This window comes from Hyla sarda, chromosome 3, assembly GCF_029499605.1.
Source record: "Hyla sarda isolate aHylSar1 chromosome 3, aHylSar1.hap1, whole genome shotgun sequence".
Classification (NCBI taxonomy): domain Eukaryota; kingdom Metazoa; phylum Chordata; class Amphibia; order Anura; family Hylidae; genus Hyla; species Hyla sarda.
Window position 1 is genome coordinate 149152315 of NC_079191.1, and position 19782 is coordinate 149172096.

The 19782-nt window shown below is 38.9% G+C and overlaps 1 protein-coding gene across 3 annotated transcripts in view; it reads right to left on the minus strand.

Moving 5' to 3' along the window:
* Positions 1 to 7483: 7483 nt before the first annotated feature.
* TBL1XR1 (TBL1X/Y related 1) overlaps positions 7484 to 19782 on the minus strand; it is a 165845-nt gene continuing 153546 nt past the window's right edge. For all 3 annotated transcript variants that reach the window (XM_056565216.1, XM_056565218.1, XM_056565217.1), the window contains 7 exons: positions 17670 to 17730; positions 17143 to 17264; positions 14894 to 14968; positions 14175 to 14302; positions 13933 to 14098; positions 11826 to 11927; positions 7484 to 11374 (listed from right to left, as the gene is read on the minus strand). In XM_056565216.1, coding sequence (XP_056421191.1) covers positions 11348 to 11374; positions 11826 to 11927; positions 13933 to 14098; positions 14175 to 14302; positions 14894 to 14968; positions 17143 to 17264; positions 17670 to 17730 — 681 coding nt within the window. In that variant the 3' untranslated portion in view covers positions 7484 to 11347. The remainder of the gene's footprint in view (positions 11375 to 11825; positions 11928 to 13932; positions 14099 to 14174; positions 14303 to 14893; positions 14969 to 17142; positions 17265 to 17669; positions 17731 to 19782) is intronic.

The window sequence follows — 19782 nt, forward strand, 5'->3', positions numbered from 1 at the left end:
GTCCGTAAGAGCAGAGCACAGGGAAATATATCATCTATTTACAAGTGTTCACTTTTTTTTTTATTGCTAAATTTTGCACTACTCATCTTTTTGGCAGATTTGTGGGTGGACTGTGATATAACTGGAGTGTGGTCATATTGGAAGTTGCCAACGGGCCAAAAAAAAAATACTTTATTACTTTCCAAACAGTGATCAGGAAAACTAAAGTTAGGCTGCATTCACACCACGATTTGTTAATATGGGGACCGGATCCGGCTGGGGGATGTGAAAACCGGGGCGCTCCTGTATCCCAGCCATACCCGGCCCTCATCTCATTCATTTGAATGAGCCGACCGGAGTCAGATAGTCACACTTTGCAACAAGGGGAGCTCCGCTTATATAAATGTAAACAAGGGTGCTACTAACAACAACAAAACACATGTGACACGAAGAGAGCGATCACTGTAGAAAGTGCACACCTATAGAGACAATATTCATATACAATGCCTTTATTATCATATAAATATAATGCTAAACACAAACACAAGGGCAGTTAAAAACAATTAAAAAGGCTCATACAGAGCCAAGCACAACATGGGAGAGGGGCCATGAACCCCCTCTCTCCACCATACCGTCCTCCAATATAATTAATAAATTGTGGCTGCTAGTCCAAAATGACCCAATGTGTCCTGATTTTAGTAAATAAATGCACTGTAGTATGGACAAAGCATCTGAATGTAACAAATGAATAAATTCATCAATGTAGTAATCACCATAGGCCTGTGGTATCCCGTCCTATCCATTCATACATCTGACTGTTCCTCCGCTTGTGGTTTGCTATATTGTTTACAACTTGCTTTATGTTTTAGATGCACTGTGGTGATTACTACATTGATGAATTTATTCATTTGTTACATTCAGATGCTTTATCCATACTATAGTGCATTTATTAACTAACATCGGGACACATTGGGTAATTCTGGACTAGCAGCCACCATTTATGGAGGACGGTATGATGGAGAGAGGGGGTTCACGGCCCCTCTCCCATGTTGTGCTTTGCTCTGTATGAGCCTTTTTAATTGTTTTTAACTGCCCTTGTGTTTTGCATTATATTTATATGATAATAAAGGCATTGTATATGAATATTGTCTCTATAGGTACTTTGTACAGTGATAGTGACTCCGGACGGCTCATTTTTGCCCTGTATCCGGTTTTGTGACCAGAATAAAAAACAGTAGTACACTACTGTACTATTCTTGCCCATGGATGCAATTGCTTCCTGAACTTTCCAAAGACAAATATATGGAGGGTAACAATTTCAAATATACATAGATCAGCATAGAGGTGATCCAAAAATACCCATCTTTCCCATACAGTGGGGCAAAAAAGTATTTAGTCAGCCACCAATTGTGCAAGTTCTCCCACTTTCAAAGATGAGAGAGGCCTGTAATTTCCATCATAGGTATACCTCAACTATGAGAGACATAATGAGAAAAATAAAATCCATACAATCACATTGTCTGATTTTTAAAGAATTTTTTTTGTAAATTATGGTGGAAAATAAGAATTTGGTCAATAACAAAAGTTCATCTCAATACTTTGTTATATATACCCTTTGTTGGCAATGACAGAGTTCAAACCTTTTCTGTAAGTCTTGACAAGGTTTTCACACACTGTTGCTGGTATTTTGGCCCATTCCTCCATGCAGATATCCTCTAGAGCAGTGATGTTTTGGGGCTGTCACTGGGCAACATGGACTTTCAACTCCCTCCAAAGGATTTCTATGGGGTTGAGATCTGAAGACTGGGTAGGCCATTCCAGGACTTTGAAATGCTTCTTACTAAGCCACTCCTTCGTTGCCCGGGCGGTGTGCTTGGGATCATGGTCATGCTGAAAGACCCAACCCAGCCGTTTCTTCTTCAATGCCCTTGCTGATGGCAGAAGGTTTTCACTCAAAATCTCACGATACGTGGCCACATTCATTCTTTCCTTTACATGGATCAGTCATCCTGGTCCCTTAGCAGAAAAACAGCCCCAATGCATGATGTTTCCACCCCCATGCTTCACAGTAGGTATGGAGTTCTTTGGATGCACCTCAGCATTCTTTCTCCTCCAAACATGGCAAGTTGATTTTTCACTAAAAAGTTCTACTTTGGTTTCATTTGACGATATGACATTCTACCAATACTCTTCTGGATCATCCAAATGCTCTCAAGCAAACTTCAGACAGTCCAGACATGTACTGGCTTAAGCAGGGGTACACGTCTGGCACTGCATGATTTGAGTCCCTGGCAGCGTAGTGTTACTGATGGTAGCCTTTGTTACTTTGGTCCCAGCTCTCTGCAGGTCATTCACTAGTTCCCCCCGTTTGGTTCTGGGATTTTTGCTCACCATTCTTGTGATCATTTTGACACCACAGGTTGAGATGTTGTGTGGAGCCCCAGATCGAGGGAGATTATCAGTGGTCTCATATGTCTTCCATTTTCTAATTGCTCCCACAGTTGATTTCTTCACCCCAAGCTGCTTGCCTATTGCAGATTCAGTCTTCCCAGCCTGGTGCAGGTCTACAATTTTGTTTCTAGTGTCCTTAGACAGCTCTTTGGTCTTGGCTATAGTGGAGTTTGGAGTGTGACTGTTTGAACTTATCAGTATAAAAGACACCTGTCCACAAACTCAAACAGGTGCCATTAATACAGGTAACGAGTGGAGGACAGAGGAGACTCTTAAAGAAGTTACAGGTCTGTGAGAGCCAGAATTCTTGCTTGTTTGGAGGTGATCAAATACGTATTTTACCGAGGAATGTACCAATTAATTCATTAGAAATCCTACAATGTGATTTCCTGTATTCTTTCCCCCAATCTGTCTCATAAATGAGGTATACCTATGATGAAAATTACAGGCCTCTATGATCTTTTTAAGTAGGAGAACTTGCACTATTATTTGCCGACTACATACTTTTTTTTTGCCTCACTGTATATTAAAAACCCATATGCTTTTAATATTACCCCACTCAAAAACCAAAAATAATGATCAAATCCTATTCATATAAAAAACAAAAAGGAATATCAGGTCTATACAACCTCACAATATTGGGATAAAAATCACTGACTGCATGTACTTCCAGTGTGCATGTAGCTGAGGGAATTAGCACTAGTTAAAATTTAAAGTCACAGCCCCCAACATGTTTCGCTATAGCCACAGCTTTGTCAAGAGGAAGCAGGGCACTGTTGAGGGGGAAACATGTTGAGGGGGGTCTGCAATTTCAATTTTAACTAGTGCTAAATTCCAAAAATGCCCATCTTTCCATATATTAACCCCTTAACGACAATGGACGTAATCGCAATCGCGCGGATGTCCGCCATGGCGGCCGGAGGTCCCCTCACCTGCCTCCGGCTGTCTCCTGGGGTCTTCTGCTCTGGTCTGAGATCAGGCAGACCAGAGCAGAAGATCACCGATAACACTGATCAGTACTATGCATAGCACTGAACAGTATTAGCAATCAAATGATTGCTTTAAATAGTCCCCATAGGAGACTATTAAAGCGTAAAAAAAAAAAGATAAAACTGATAAAGTAAAAAAATTTGAAAAATCTCCCCCAATAAAAAAAGTAAAACGTCGGGTTATCCCACTTTACCCCCCCAAAAAAATTTCAAATTCGGTAACGTCGTGTGCGTAAAAGTCTGAACTATTAAAATATATTGTTAATTATCCCGTACGGTGAACGACTTAAACGTTAAAAAAAAAAAGTCACAAATTGCTGCTTTTGTAACATTTTATTCTAAAAAAAATTTATAAATTTATAAAAAGTAAAACCTAAGCAAAAGTGGTACTGATAAAAACTACAGATCATGGCGCAAAAAAATTAGCCCTCATACCGCCCCATATACGGAAAAATGAGAAGGTTATAGGTGGTCAAAATAGGGCAATTTCAAACATACTAATTTTGTTAAAATGGTTTGAGATTTTTTTTTAAGCGGTACAATTATAGAAAAGCATGTAATCATGCGTATCATTTTAATCGTATTCACCCACAGAATAAAGAAAACATGTCATTTTTACCGGAAAGTGTACAGCGTGAAAACAAAACCTTCCAAAATTTGCTAAATTGCGGTTTTCTTTTAAATTTTCCCTCAAATATTTGTTTGGTTGCGCCGTACATTTTATGGTGAAATAAGTGGTGTAGTTACAAAGTACAATTGGTGACGGAAAAAACAAGCCCTCATATGGGTCTGTGGATGGAAATAGAAAAGAGTTATGATTTTTAGAAGGCGAGGAGGAAAAAACAGAAATGCAAAAATAAAATTGGTCTGGTCCTGAAGACCAAAATTGGCCTGGTCCTTAACCCCTTAAGGACCCAGCCCAAATATACCTTAAGGACCCGGCCATTTTTTGAACATCTGGCTACTGTCACTTGAAGCATTATTAACTCTGGGATACTTTTACCTTTCATTCTGATTTCGAGATTGTTTTTTCGTCACATATTCTAGTTTATGTTAGCGGTAAAATTTTGTCGATACTTGAATAATTTCTTGGTGAAAAATTCAAAAATTTGATTAAAAAATTGAAAATTTTGCATTTTTTTTTACTTTGAAGCTCTCTGCTCATAAGGAAAATTGATATTTCAAATAAATTTTATATTGATTCACATACACAATATGTCTACTTTATGTTTGCATCATAAAGTTTATTAATCCTTTAGGTGTTTCACAAGAATAGCAGTAAAGTGAAGGAGAAAATTCAAAAATCTTCCTTTTTTACACTCGCATGTTCTTGTAGACCCAGTTTTTGAATTTGTACAAGGGGTAATAGATGAAAATTCCCCCCAAAATTTGTAACCCAATTTCTCTCGAGTAAGGAAATACCTCATATGTGGATGTCAAGTGTTCGGCGAGCGCAGTAGAGGGCTCAGAAGGAAAGGAGCGACAATGGGATTTTGGAGAGTGAATTTAGCTGAAATGATTTTTGGGGGGCATGTCAAATTTAGGAAGCCCCTATGGTGCCAGAACAGCAGAAAAGCCCCACATGGCATACCATTTTGTAAACTACACCCCTCAAGGCTCGGCAGTTGAGGACTTATCCTGCATAAATGAGTTCAGCTTTCAGGTGCGCTGGAAAAGGTGGATACAGGACTCCTAGGACTGTATACACCTTTTCCAGCCCACGGGAGCACCTGAAAGCTGAACTAATTTATGCAGGATAAGTCATATACTGCCAAGCCAAGAAGTTCTTGACAAATCGAATTTGCTGTAAGTTCGCTCATCTCTAGTTGCCAGGTAACAAAGCACAAAGTTCCCCTTGCTTGCATACACAGTAAATGTTAATAAGCAATATTCAGTTGAACTGAGCATGCCCGAGCATCTTAGTGGATGCCCTAAGACTGTCATTGCAAAGTGCAACAGGCCAAACCAAAGCAGGCACATAAGGGATTAATCTGCTAATACATGTCAAAATGTTATCTTTTCCCTTCATAGCATCCCAATAGAACCATCCGAGACATACCAGATAAAAGTTCTAGGGGGCCACAGCCTACAGTACTTTCCACCCAAGGCTAGGTCTTTTGATGTGGCTACATTTAGCTTATGCCTGAAGAACGTATGTGGAGTCGACCACAGTGCCACTTTGCATTTATGCTCTAGCCATAAGACTTCCATTGCCTTGGTAGAACACATTTAAGTGTTCTGGTACCGGGATACCTGAGTATTTATAGGCTTAAGCAGTAGCAGACTTCACCCATGTGGAGATGGAATTTTTTTTTTTGACATACAAGGATTTGTCATCTTTCCAACATCGATTTGTCACTTCTAGATAATGAAAAACCACTTCTTACATCTAAGGTACTGCATGACCCTTTTTTTTGTAACAAGACTTCTCCCTGTGGCTCAGGCTTGTTACATGATACAGCTCTCACCGTATCACCAGCCAAGGCGGGACATTACTGCAGCCAGAGATATGCTGATCACAGTATGATGTGCCGCTAAATGCAGAAGAGGACTGGGCTCAGAAGACCTATATATCGGCACATCGGGGGAGCGACGGAAGGAGAGTTACAGATTATTTTATTTTTTGCACACTGCATGAAAAAAAATAATAATCCTACACTGCAGTACTTTAATGATGTTGATACAGACAGGTCAAGCCTAAGTGTCAGAATTTGCAGAAAGTCCACCCAGAAAACAAAGACGCACTTTCTGCAAATTTGCATGTTCCGTTGGCGCTTGGACTACTTGTCAATGTGCCATTTCCATAGATGCATTTGAGAGGATTCCACCAAAATAATTTTCATGTCAATTCTTCCAGGGGAAGCAGGAATCTGCGTGGAACATGTGCACGTGCACAGTGCAGGATTATTGAATTCTACTGCAGCAGAATTTCTGAGTGGAATTTTTTCAGTAGATTCTACCTGGAAATTTTGTTGTGTGAACATGGCCTAACAATTCTAGGTCTGTTTGACAAACTAGGTGAGACATTATTTAAAAAAAAAAAAAAAACACTGCTACAAAAGTGTACTGTAAAATATCAAAAAGATTTTCCACAACTTGAATCAAATTTCCACCTACCAATCATCAGAAATTAATCTTCATAATGGGACTACAAATACATATGGCTCCCTCTGAAGTGTTGTTTCTCAGCTTTGCTCCCCGATCACAGGCAGTGACATGATTCCCCCCTGAACTACTACATTGGCAGTTACTAGTTATAACAACCTGTGGTCATTGTCACTGGGCCACACCGTAAGCTCCTTCTTCCCTAGTTCTCTAAGAAACATGGACTTACTGTCAAAATCAGTAGTTTCTAAGGCTCACTGACTCTTACCTGGAAAATCACTACTTTCTTGTCCATAGCCTTATTCTCACGGAAAGTGCACCACAGCCTCGAATAGAAAAATACATGTAAAGCATTTCAGAATCTCATGCCAAAAATTTGGAATCCAGTTCCTAATTAGGACTTACAGTTTAGCCATTAAAAAAGGGAACTTTTGATCGGAAAAGTTGTTTAAACTAATTTTTAAAATTAACATGTATAGTAATGTTTGGTGTCATGGAAGTTATAGATACAACAGACAATATTTACATGAAGGGGAGAGCAGGAAAGCCATTGACTACATCTTGCCTGGTATCTTGAATCAAAGAGGCTATAGTAAGGGTACACTCACACTATGGAAAATCCACCTGGAGAAATTCTAGGCAGATATTCTGAGTGCGGTGGTCACTGCCAATATAAAAAGTCTATATAATAATGTCTGCTTGGCATTCTGCCAAAAGAAAACACGTTCATTCTTTTGGTCGGTGCAGAATCTGCTGTTGCTGAATTTTCCAAAGTGTGAACAGAGAGGAAAAAAAACAAAACAGAAGTCAAAATTGTCAAGATCATCTTATTTCTAGCCAAATTTTATAGAATCACACCTATAAGTACATGGGTTTTGATTCTTTAGACTGCTGAATGACACATTTGCATTACTGTTTCTCACCATAATTTCCATTTTGATAGGAAATAAAACACAAAATTAATATCAAAATATATTTTATTCTGGACCTCTTTCAGATCTGATTCAAATAACATTTGTCAGAGCAATACAATGCAAAAGGTAAATGGAACAAAAAAAAAAAGGTGTCAAAACAGGGTTAAATCAAGATGGGGACCGGGGAAAAACTTATGATGTGGAACCAAATAACATCAAAGTGTAATTAAAATGGTCCAGGACAGTACAGAACACCAAAGTCATCTGTTAGAAACGTTATCATGAAAACTAAACAATAAAAGTATTTAACATGTACAAAAAATTGCAGTGGGCTGGTTCATGTCATTTGTTAGTTGAATAGCACAAGAAATGATGCAGACTTGTGACCTCCAGTGCTGCCGATAGGATTAGACCCAAAAGGATTTGCAGGTTTAGGAACAGAAAAAACTCCTGACAAATATACAGAGAAATGTCAAGGTTCTATTTCACCGGTATGATAATACTTTTGCATCATCACCCTTAAAATGTACATATTTTTTTAATTTGTATAGCTAAGTGTCCAATGATGGCTGCAAGGGAACTGGTATGCTTCAACATAAACAATGAAACCTTAAACCATTTTATGTGCCCAACTCGCACAACTGCCAAAATTAAAAGCACCACTGTAGAAGGGAAACAACCAGAACATGGGCTTAAAAGGGGTTTCTGCAGCCCCTTTCTGTTCTGTCCAAACTGACACAGAGAGACACCACTGCACAGATACCCAACAAGTATCATAAAAGCAAAAAAAAAAAAAAAAAAAAAAAGTATAGGACATGTGCATGATAATTGCTAAGTATCGCACGGTTGTCTAGGCATTTGCTCCGCCTGCCACTCACACAGCAGTCTTTTCTATGCTCCATGTCAGATCGGGCGGAAGCAAAGGGAGCTACACAAGCTCCTTTAGATACTAGTTAAAAGGGGTAGAGAAAAAATATATACAGACAAGTCATCATATCACAAACAGTTGAAGTGCCAATATAAAAGCAATATTCAATTTGTGATGTAGTTGAACTATTTAGTATCCATATTTTTTTTCTAAAAACACACGGTCGTCATTTGTCATGACTATATTGTTGTACACCAGATGGCATAAAACCGTTGTACACAGGCATGTATACTTTAAAAGCCTTTGCGATATGAAAAAATAAAAAGTTGGTGTTTCTTCTTGGTTATATTTGAGTGACAACAGACTACACCAATAAAACATTGTCAAAACATTTGTGCCTATTCCTGGGAGCACTTGCTTCTCTATCATTATTGCACCAATTTTATAGACGTTAGCAAGATTCCATTTTGGGGAGATGGGGGGGGGCGGTTCTGAATAAAAATACTGTGTAGAAAAGTTAAGGGTTTTTATAGAAATTTGAGATTAGTCACTGTTACGATGCCAAACAAATTATACGGAATATGCAAAATATATAAAATAGGATGTTCTAGCTTCATTTGGATAGAATCAGATTTATAACAAACATAAGGGAGAAGGGTGGTAGAGCATGGAAATTGTGTTAAAAAATAGAACCATGATATTTAGCAAACTGTTCAACTTATATTTCAGCTTAACCTAATAAGAAATATCACTCAAATACAATTTAGATATAGAAGGAAAAACTTGCTAAAATATACTAAATATATATATAGAGGTAGCGCTTAATACTTTATTTTTTTTTTCCTTTTCAAATTGTACTTAGGTATGAAGTTCTTACAGCTGGAATCTAACACCTTTGCTACAAAAAGTGATATGGAAAGTGTGAAACTTAACTAATAACCAAGAATCTCTATGTATGAAATGGAAGTTTTAGACAGGAAATATTCTATATTTTGTATGTAACTCATTGCAAGCAGTTCAGTTGAATGGCAGTCAATCTATTTATTTATTCCACTTTTTTTTGGGGGTGGGGGGGGGGGGGGGGATAACTGCTTCTATCCTGCCCTGTTACCTGAAAGCAAACAAACTGAAAGAACATGCCCTTTAAAAAAGGCACATTAATATTACTATTAACTGTGTAATTCAAGTTAGGTTACCTATAAAAACACTTTCTACTGCAGTTCAGAAAAGAAAAGCAGACCTGCTTGTATGCACACCTCCCACAGATTTTAATACATGTTTCCAAATATGCAGAAAAAATTCAGCAAAACAAAATCATTTTGTTAGATATTAAGATTTGAATGGCCAGAGGTTTATACACTGTACTATGGCACCATAGATCTATGAGAACTCTGAAATCGAGGGTACTGCATATTCACAGCGACTGTCATCCTCTGCAATACATTGCTCTACAATTGCTCCAGTCATACAGATCTTTTATGGTCCATAAGTGGTTATATTTTCTAAATTTTTAATAAAAAAAAAATTCAGATAAAAGGCTTGTGACAAATCATGCTCTGTCGATTTACAATAATGCAATAGAACATTGTTAACGGCCCAACCACCAGAACATTTCTGAAAACAGGGAACATAGCTCAACTATGCTTTTTATATAGTCAAGAGGTGGCAAGGATTGGTGTTTTTTTTTTCCTTTTTATTTTAATTTTTTTTTCTTTCTAATATATATTTTTACATATGAAAATCATTATAAAATCTAAACGGGGGAGAGGGGGAAGCAGGCGGTGTTACTATTTTAATAGCAGCAAAGAACACGGATGCTTGTGTACAGTTTTTAACTCAATGTATGGTGTAAATTATTTGCCCAGCCAGAAGCCTAAAAACTGCATGAAAAGGCCTAAAAAAAGTCAATGTAAATGTGCTGAAATGTCCACTCTTCCTTCTATGATAATGATATAAGTTTACACAGGTATGTTTCTTACTATGACAAATTAGCCCACGAGTCCTTTAACACTGGAATCTGGAGATTCCCATAACATTAAAACTGTCTAGGCAGGTATTCCTAGTTTGCTTTAAAATGATCCCGGTCTAAAGAAAACATAATAAATGACATTTATTTACTAAAGTGGGATAAGTAAAAAATACAAAAATAGGGAAAATGAGAAGGGTGGTGTTTTGCTCCTATCACAATAGTGCACAAAGAAACCATAAAGATTTTATGGTCTTAAGAAACAAAGACACAAATTGTGTCCGCTGTCTGATTTTTTTATTTATTTTTTATTTGTGCCCTTCGGTTTTGGCAGAATCATGTCCCAAGTAAGCATTCAGCCACGTCACCATAAAGAAATTTACCTGTAAGCTGGCATCTCTGAATCAAGTGTTATATCTTTTTAGGTGTTGTGGGCATTTTTATGCCACACATTTATCAGAAGCATGTACCAAGTCAAGCCTATCATCCCATACCTGCAAAGAAACTAAATTACTGTATACAAAGCTGAAGGAGAGGAAAATGAAAGCTAGGAATAAGGGTTATTTTATGCAGCCATCAGTTGTTTCTTTGTATGCCCGAAATATTACATTTCAAAGCCCAGAACAAACTATTGCTTGATTTAACGTCCTGTGTTCTCTGTATAGGCAAACTGTTTAGAAAAGAAAAAATACAAATAATACACAGAGGATGGGAAAAATAAAACATGTTGAATGCATATTGACCATTTTCCAAATTTGGTACATTTAAGTCCGCTATGCGTGCCTGTCCGATGCTCGCCGCCGCCTCCTCCTTTCCAGATGTTGTAAAGAAAGCAGTTTCCAGCACACACAAATTCACCAGATGTGACAAAAACTTTGTCCTCTTTGAGGTGCAACATTTTGCAGGGATTGGTTTTTCAATTTTTATTTTTAAATATCTATGTATAGGATTAATTTCAGTTTGGCTGTAGTGGACTGGCCATGGTTAAATGGGACTATAGCAGTACATGGGTCAGGGACAGTCATTTTGGCTATGTACACATTCATAGTCGGTCCATGGCTTCCAACCAGTAGCGCTATTTTCGTAGGTCTAATACACAAACCTGTTTAAGAAAAATAAAATAAAATTTACTACAAGAGAAATAAATATTCCAAAAAAATAGGACATATTACACTAACTGTCAAGTCAGTGAAAGAAACAAAGTCTAGTTTTATGTTTCCTGAAAACTGTCATTACTGACCATGGCCTGTATCTGGTATGGCAATATACTGCAGCCTCATTTGTTAGAATGAGGATATCAGATCTTCAGCTGTCAGTGCATGGTGGAAGCTAGATTTTTGCACAGTTAGAGGCAGCTCACTAGGTTATAACACGAATACCTATTATATGTATTTGCACATTTACTCTTGCTTACTCTTTACTCATGCTTATTTCCCCAAACTGCCCCCCACTCTACAGGTCTGTAAAATATGAAGACACCTTTATAGCAATGGTAGATACTTTCAGGATCAAAAAATATTAGTAAAAAAATAACTGGCTACATTGATACTTACTGAACCATCTGATGCACTTGCCCCAACTTTGTCTCCTGCTGCATTCCAACATACTTCAAATATACCCCCTGTTCCCCGATAGCTGTGAACTAATGCACCCGTCTAGTAGAAAAGAAAAAAGAAAAAAAAAACAGTAGGAAAAGAAAAAGACAAGCAAATAAGTTTACAAGTTGCTCAAAAATGTATTCTTGAAAAAGGTGTTATCCAGGCCTAGGATCAGAAAGACATTCAGATTTCTTCCAAAAACAGCAACAAACCTGTTGTGGCATTGCAGCTCAGTTCCATTTAACTGAACAGAGCCAAGTTGTAATACCACACACAACCTTAGGACAGGTGTGGTGCTGTTTTTGGAAGACATCAGCTGCTTTTCTATTCCTGGATAACTCCTTTAAGAAAACAGCATACATACACTAACTGCAGCTCACAATACAGCCCATGTCCAGCAGAGAAATGATGTTGATTTATTATGGTACACATTGCCTAATGCAGCAGAGAAGACCAGACTCGTGTGTGGCTGTCCGTACTTTCATCCATCAATCTCTTCTGTACTGTGTGAGGCAATGTGTACCATAATAAACGCTGCTATAGTATTCATCTGCTGATGAGTGCAGTCACCACATTCCTATCAGACAATCAGAGATCTGACATTGCAGGTGTCCCCCCCCCCCCCCCCCCATGCTTTACTTTCTACTGTATGATCACAGGATAAGATGGCCACAGACAAGATATTTATCTGCAAATCATGGACATACTAACAACATCTGCTGTTAAAGGAAACCTGCCTCTTGTTAAATGCTGCCCCCCAAACCACTGGTAGCATGAAACAGGTGCGGTAGGCTGGGTCACAGAACACATTTTAGAGTAAGTATATAACAATCATAGCTTAAAACAATAAAAGTCTGAGACCAGGCCAAGTATTCATGTGTGGTCCCTGCAGTTGCTCCCCGCCCTACAAGCCTTTTATAACACATTTCCTTATACACCAGTGTTTCCCAACCAGGGTGCCTCCAGCGGTTGCAAAACTACAACTCCCAGCAGGCCCAGACGGCATGCTGGGAGTTGTAGTTTTGCAACATCTGGAGGCACCCTGGTTGAGAAACACTGCTATACACAGAGGCAGGAATTACTCAAGGCCAGCAAGATGTGGAGACGATGCAGCGGTCACTCCCACCACTTGACTGCTTAGCTGGGTCCTGGTGGTCATTAAACTAGGATTTCTCTAAAATGCATGTTTCAGTGACCTAGCTTACCCAGTGTATTAGAGAAAAGTGGGCTCAGCCTCAAATGCTAATAGTACAACTGGGTGCTTATCTATGCTTTTAAACCAAATGTACAGGCAATAAAGAAAAGAAAAGCAGAAGGCGATAGCACAACAAAAATTATCAAGAATAAACTTTATTATACATTTTGTATAATAAAGTTTATTCTTGATAATTTTTGGTGTGCCATCGCCTTCTGCTTTTCCTTATTGTCTGTACTAGCTTACCCAGTGACCCAACATTATTAAACAAGTGATAGGTTCCCTTTAATCTTAGGTGGGTGTCAACCACAAGAGTCATATTTTCAGAAGATTTCGCCAAAACACATCACTAACCAAAAACAATGAACAAGTCCATATAGGCAAATTTTTTTTTTATATGCACCTTTATCTGCTTAATATCGCTTTGGAAGGGTCAGCTCTGTTTTTCTGACACAGATGTTTCAAAATCGCTCCTATTGTCACTTTTGGGGAGATTGAGAGATTTAATGAAACCTTTGCAGAGAAAAAAAAGTTGTCCATAGCAACCAGATAGTCTTATTTTTCAGATACCTTTCTGAAAATTAAAAATGACCTATGGGTTGCTATGGGCAAACTGGTCAGCTTCTTCTTTGAACAGGTTTTGATAGATCTCCCTATTTGTCTCATCTTATGAAGAAGTTTTTAGAAGTTATTTGGCAAAAAATTTAGGGAACTTGAAGCTCTGTAATGGAGATGTTTTAATTTGATGAATTAAATTCTGATTACGGAATCAGATTTCATAGACAGACACAGAATATATATATATTTGTATCTATGTGTGTGATATGGTTTACAGATCAGCTGTACAAACATTATACATAGTCATACCTGTGTGTTCCAGATGTGTACACATTTGTCAAAGGAACCACTGGCCAGGTACCGGCCATCCGGACTAAAGGCTACACTGTACACGGGTTCCTGATGTTTAGTCAGGGTGTGAATGCAGATTCCTCTGTCTACATCCCACAACCTAACTGTAGAATCAAAGGATGCACTGTAAAATATAAAGAAAGCATGTTTACAGCATAAAAATTAAATGGTAAATCTAGATGCTTAGGAAACGTATTTACCTTGCCAACATTAAATTAGCATTTGGGTTGTTTGTTCCCGGCCCGGTGGGGCTCCATTTGATGGTGTAGATTTCCTTGTTGTGTGCTTGTAAGTCATGAACACAACTGTCTTGCTTCATACTCCAGATCTGGCATTTAAAATGATAACATAGGTATAGTTGAATAAAACTGATTTACAGCATGCCTGTACTTCAATATCCAGACATTTTAAGCCTTTATTACTGCTGCCCCACTAGTCAAAAATTTTTTTTTACTATGCTAGATTGTGCAGAACATAACTGCCCAAATGGAATCACATAAAATGGTCCCGTATGTAAAAATTGCTGTAACATTACTTGTTATGCCACCCTCTACTGTGATTTTAATTCCCTTTCAGATTGTCCATATAATATTTCAAGTGCTGGAGGTCACACGCCCTGAAGAGGATCCAATCCCCTGGATCCCCTTGTACTTGGTCATGAAGTGATTTTGCCATTTTGTGGGTCAACCAATAAGAATCTGTGCCCTAGAAGAAGCTTTTCAGCACCACTAGACATATTAGGTGGACAGTCTAAATCTAAAAAGAAGAAATCAAAAACAGCAGTAGGAACCTCAACATGTAACAGTGATTTTTAAACAGTTATTAAATTATTCAAGCAATCTTTACTGCACATTCTCATGTTAGACGCATGTGGTATGTTATTCACAAAGTAGGAAAAGCCTTGTGCCTGCAAATGTACCTTTAATGTCATGTCATCAGAACAAGATGCCAGAAGGTTACCAGTGGGATCCCACTTTATTGCATTCACTTCATTCTAGAAAACAAATAAGCAAAGTCAGTTTACAACAAAACAATAAAAAACAACAAAGAAAACAAAGCTAATTTATAATTTGTATTATTTATGAGGTTTTGGGCCTCTAGATGTTTAGAGCATTCTCATCCATCAACAGCCAAGAAGAGATATTGAAAAGGGTGACAAATTATAAGAAAAGGTATATTAGAAAGCAGCATAACTTTTCTTTATACAGAGATTGATATTAAAGTGCAAGAAACCAGAAAATTCCTGCATGTGCATTGCCCCTCTATTCATTCTCTACGAGAGCTGCACTGATAGCCGAAAACTGTACTCTGCTATCTGGGGCAGCTCCCACAGAATGAATGGAATGGAGAAGCACACGTGCATCCAGCAGCTCCATTCTAATGGGAAATTGACTCCCCATGATGTTGAGAAAGGGAACATGTGTGTTAATAGGGACTATGATCGACAGAGATATCTGCCTATTAACCCTTTAAATGCCACAATCAACGACTAATGCAGCATTTAAAATGACAAAATGCCTTCTTCCGCAGGTGGCAAGGGTCCGGATCAGGATACCAGAACCATGATTGCAGGGTGACTTTCTGGTAATATGGTGCCAGAGGCCTTCTAAAGGCTACAGTGCTGGACTTATTTGCTATGATACTACGGTCTGCCTCAGATTGTACTAACCGAGCACAGATTTAATGAATCAATGCTATTCAATAACATACCATTGCTAAGAATAAGCAATTCAATGATTGCGTATAAAAGAAAGTTTATCTGTCATTAGAAAAAACATTTGACATGTAAAAAGTTTCGATTGGCGGGTGTCTGCGCTGATCAAGAGAACAAGCTGGGAGCAAACTTTGCGCTCCTCTCCCTGTCTCCACCCCCCCTAACTAACGTAATGGAGACACTCCCATAGACTTATATGGAGAGTTTGTCTCGATCACATGGCATGGAGCAGGGAGAGTAAATAGAAGGGAACAAAAATTAGTCCTGAATGAGCGCTGCTGTATGTTTCCCACAAAACAATTCTTGAGCCACCACAGTTGCAACAAGCACAAGTTTATTTGGTATATGTACAACATATTTACAACGTGTTTAGGCACTCAATTGCACCTTCCTTAGGTCCAAAAAACAGTCAATTTGTGGCATCCTGCTTTCAGCAAACACGGGCTACTGTGGAGCCAGGGGAAACTGCTTTGAGCGCGGACTTCTTCCAGCTAGTTGTCCTGATTGGTGGATGCCTAAACACTCAAACACTCGCAGATCAAACTTTTGACATGTTGCTAGGACATGCCAAAGGAAGTTTTTCTAATGTCAGTGGCCATTTAAGTGTAAAAAAAAAAAAAAAAAGTTTTTAAAGCTCTTTCCCTAATATATAAATCACCCTCTTTCCCCAAGCTAAAAAAAATGTATATTTCCTTGTGCAGAGTTGTCCAAATTATTAAAGTAAGCTACATCAGAATTGTGTTTATTGTTTTAATTTCACCACGCATTTTTTTCTTTCAGTTTCACTGTAGACTGTGGTTAAATTAGTGGTGTCATTAGAAAGACAATTGGCTCCGCATAATACAAGCCATCATATGGCTTTGTAGATGAAAAATTGAAACAGTTAAGGCTTTTAAAAAGAGGAAAATAATTTTTTTTTTCACAAGAATGAAAATTGATTGAGACATGAAAGAGTTAAATGTAACCTGCCCCTAATTTCATGCTTCCCAAATCACAGGCAGCTTGAAACATTGACATTCTTCCTTATGATATATAATGCATTCTGCAGTTGTAACTTCGGTTGGGTATGGGGCTCTAAGTCATTGGGGCAGTCTGTCTGGTCTGACTTAGGATAAAAAACTTTTTATACGTAGTACATCTTAGCAAAACATCAACATTTCTAATATACTTTATAAAGAAAATTTTATTTTGTATTTAGAACTAGCAGTCATGCCCAATCCATAGACATGATAGCAGGGGGCGTGGCATTATGTCACAAACATGGAAGAACCAGAATTTCATGTTCACGAACGCCACAGCACCGGCCAGGAAATCGCGGGGAGAATCAGCGGCCGGACTACAGCAATCAGGCATGTTTAGTGGCAGAGTACCCCCTTTAAGCTAAACAGACATTTTTTCAGTGAGATTTAACACAATGAAAATAAACACAATGATGGTCAAAGAGTAACACTTACTGTGTGTCCCTGGAATGTTTTTATTGGCCTGTCCTGTCCCAGTTTGCATACATGGATGCACATGTCTGTGCTACACGAAGCAAAAGTATTGTTACTTTGCCAATCCACATCCAATGCAGGTGCTGTAACATACAACAAGAGCACTCTTTAAACAATTCAATTCAGTATCTGCACATTAAAAAAAAGTTAGCAACACCATTAAACCATCTTTAGCAGGATGCTAAATCTACTAAACAAGGAGCTTGGTGGTCAGAGTATCTGTAGAATGTAATCAACCACTACAAAGAAGTGATCTATTGCATTGTGCCTAGTACACTGTGCTGTGCATGGCAGAGACAAGTCTCATGACAACCACCATCTCTGCACCAGTGTAGGAAAAGTATTGAAAGTTATTCTCAGCATCTTTTGCAGTTTGTTAAGGCAAGGGCCTCCTAAACTACAAATAATCATTTCAACAGGTGTCATGCAATATCACCCCTCATTGACCACCTGTCTTAAGAGCTGATTGAAAGCAGCCTAATATTTACCAGAATGGAAAGGAAACTGCTGTTTTGCTTCCCCTGTGTGTGCATCCCAGATTATTGTCGTCTGTGAAGAAAACACAATATCAGGTAAAATTGTAAACATTTTTATACTTTACCTCAAGAGCAAAGATGCCACTACCTTTTTAATATGACGTAACAGATTTATACCGCCTATAGGCATGATTCATTAAAAAAAGGTGAGTAACTTTGCATTGCATTATACATTTTATACCAATTCAGTGTAAAACTGTGCCTTAGTACAGACCTACCACCAGGTTTAACGCTATATAACCATCAGCAACACATTAGGCTACTTTCACACTACCGCTGGGCTCCACCAAAAACGGACGTTTAGACTTTTTTTTACCTTTAACGGCCGTTAGTGTGACTGAGCCCAACGGGAGGCATAAAGGGTACAGAGGATCTCATTCACTTGAATGGGATTCTCTAACGTCTTATTGCGGCCGTTATGCCGGCAGAAAATAGGAGAAAAAAAAAAAACGACATTGCAAGAACTAATGTTTTTCCCGCCATCTTCCAACGGACCTGCTACTGACTGTCAGTAGCGGTAGTGTGAAATTAGCCTTACAGATTTGAAGATCCAGTTTCTTACCATGGCTTGATTTCCTCCTGCCTGTCTCTGAAAGTGGGAATAAAAAGTTTTGAGAACTTCCTGCACTGTATGTAAATGATGCTCAACTAGTCAGTTTAGCTATGGCTCATTGGTAGTTTCTGGGAGCATAATGGGTCTCACCCTGATAAGTTGATTCAGTAGGATGCCTATAAGGCTTTGCAGGAGGTGCGGGTGTAAAAGAAGCTGGTGGATAGAGAAGCTGCACTCCGAGTTTGGGGACAAGAATGGGAAATTGTTGGCGTATTTAGCTAGGGAGAGCAGGCTGGTAGTTTCAAACCCATGTATTAGTGGGCTGACAGGGGTGTTAAGAGTCCGACCCGGTAGCTATTAATGATATTTTTGGGGACTTTTGTTGTAACCTCTATTGTTCTTGGGTGTCCCCGATGGTCTCCCTTTTACTGCGGGCTTTGCCTCTTACCCAGGCTAATCGGCTTCAGGGGGTCATCGCTTCTGTTGTACATCCTGACCAAACGGGGTTCATGCCTGGCAGAAATACAGATAATGTGAAGCGGCTTCAGCTTAATATTGCCGCGTCTGAGAGGGATACTTCTCTGGGGTTTGTTGTTAGTCTAGACATTTATAAAGCCTTTGACTGTGGAATGGCAGTATATTTGGTGTCTGATACGTGTTTTCAGGTTTGGCCCTAAATTCAGGGCTTGGGTGCATTTGCTATGATAGTCCTAGGGCCTGTATTCGTACGAATTTGGATGTGTCTGAGTCTTTTCCCTTGGGACGGGGTAAACGTCAGGATTGCCCGTTGTCCCCTTTTTTGTTTGCCTTGACTGTGAGCCATTGACAGCTGCCATTTGGGCTTTATCTCCTATTTGTTGGTTGCGTAGGGATCCCTCTCAAGGAGAAGGTCTATGTATGCGGACGACACATACATTTGCTGATGTAGAAGGTACTTGGTGGCGTTGTTTGATCTCCTTACCTGGTATGGCTCCTTTTTGGGCCTACTGGTCGAAGTCATCCCTCATGCAGCAATCTGTTGTTCTTCCTCTTCTCTCCAATGGTCTGAGTGGTTGACAAGTTTAGGTATTTGGGGCTTGGAGGTTTCTGTATGTCTCTGATTTTCTGACCCTTAATTTGGATCCTATTGTGTCTTCTACTGCTGACCTGCTACAGGCTTGGTCGTCTTTACCCTTATCGTCGCTTGTTCTTGGGGCATTTTCCCTTCAGTTTTGTCTTCAGCAAGTGAAATGCATGCTCAAAATCGGATTCAGGTCAGGTGATGGAATGTTATGCAATGGCCAAGTCAACTTCTTTCCCTTAAACTCTTTGGTTGCTTTTGCAGTATGCTTTGAGTCATTGTCCACCTGCACTGTGAAGCACCGTCCAATGAGTTCTGAAGCATTTTGCTGATTATGAGCAGATAATATTCCCTGAAACTTCAGAATTCATCCTGCTGCTTGTGCCAGCAGTCACCTCATCAAATACAAGAGAAGCAGTTCCATTGGTAGCCATACATGCCCACTATGCCAT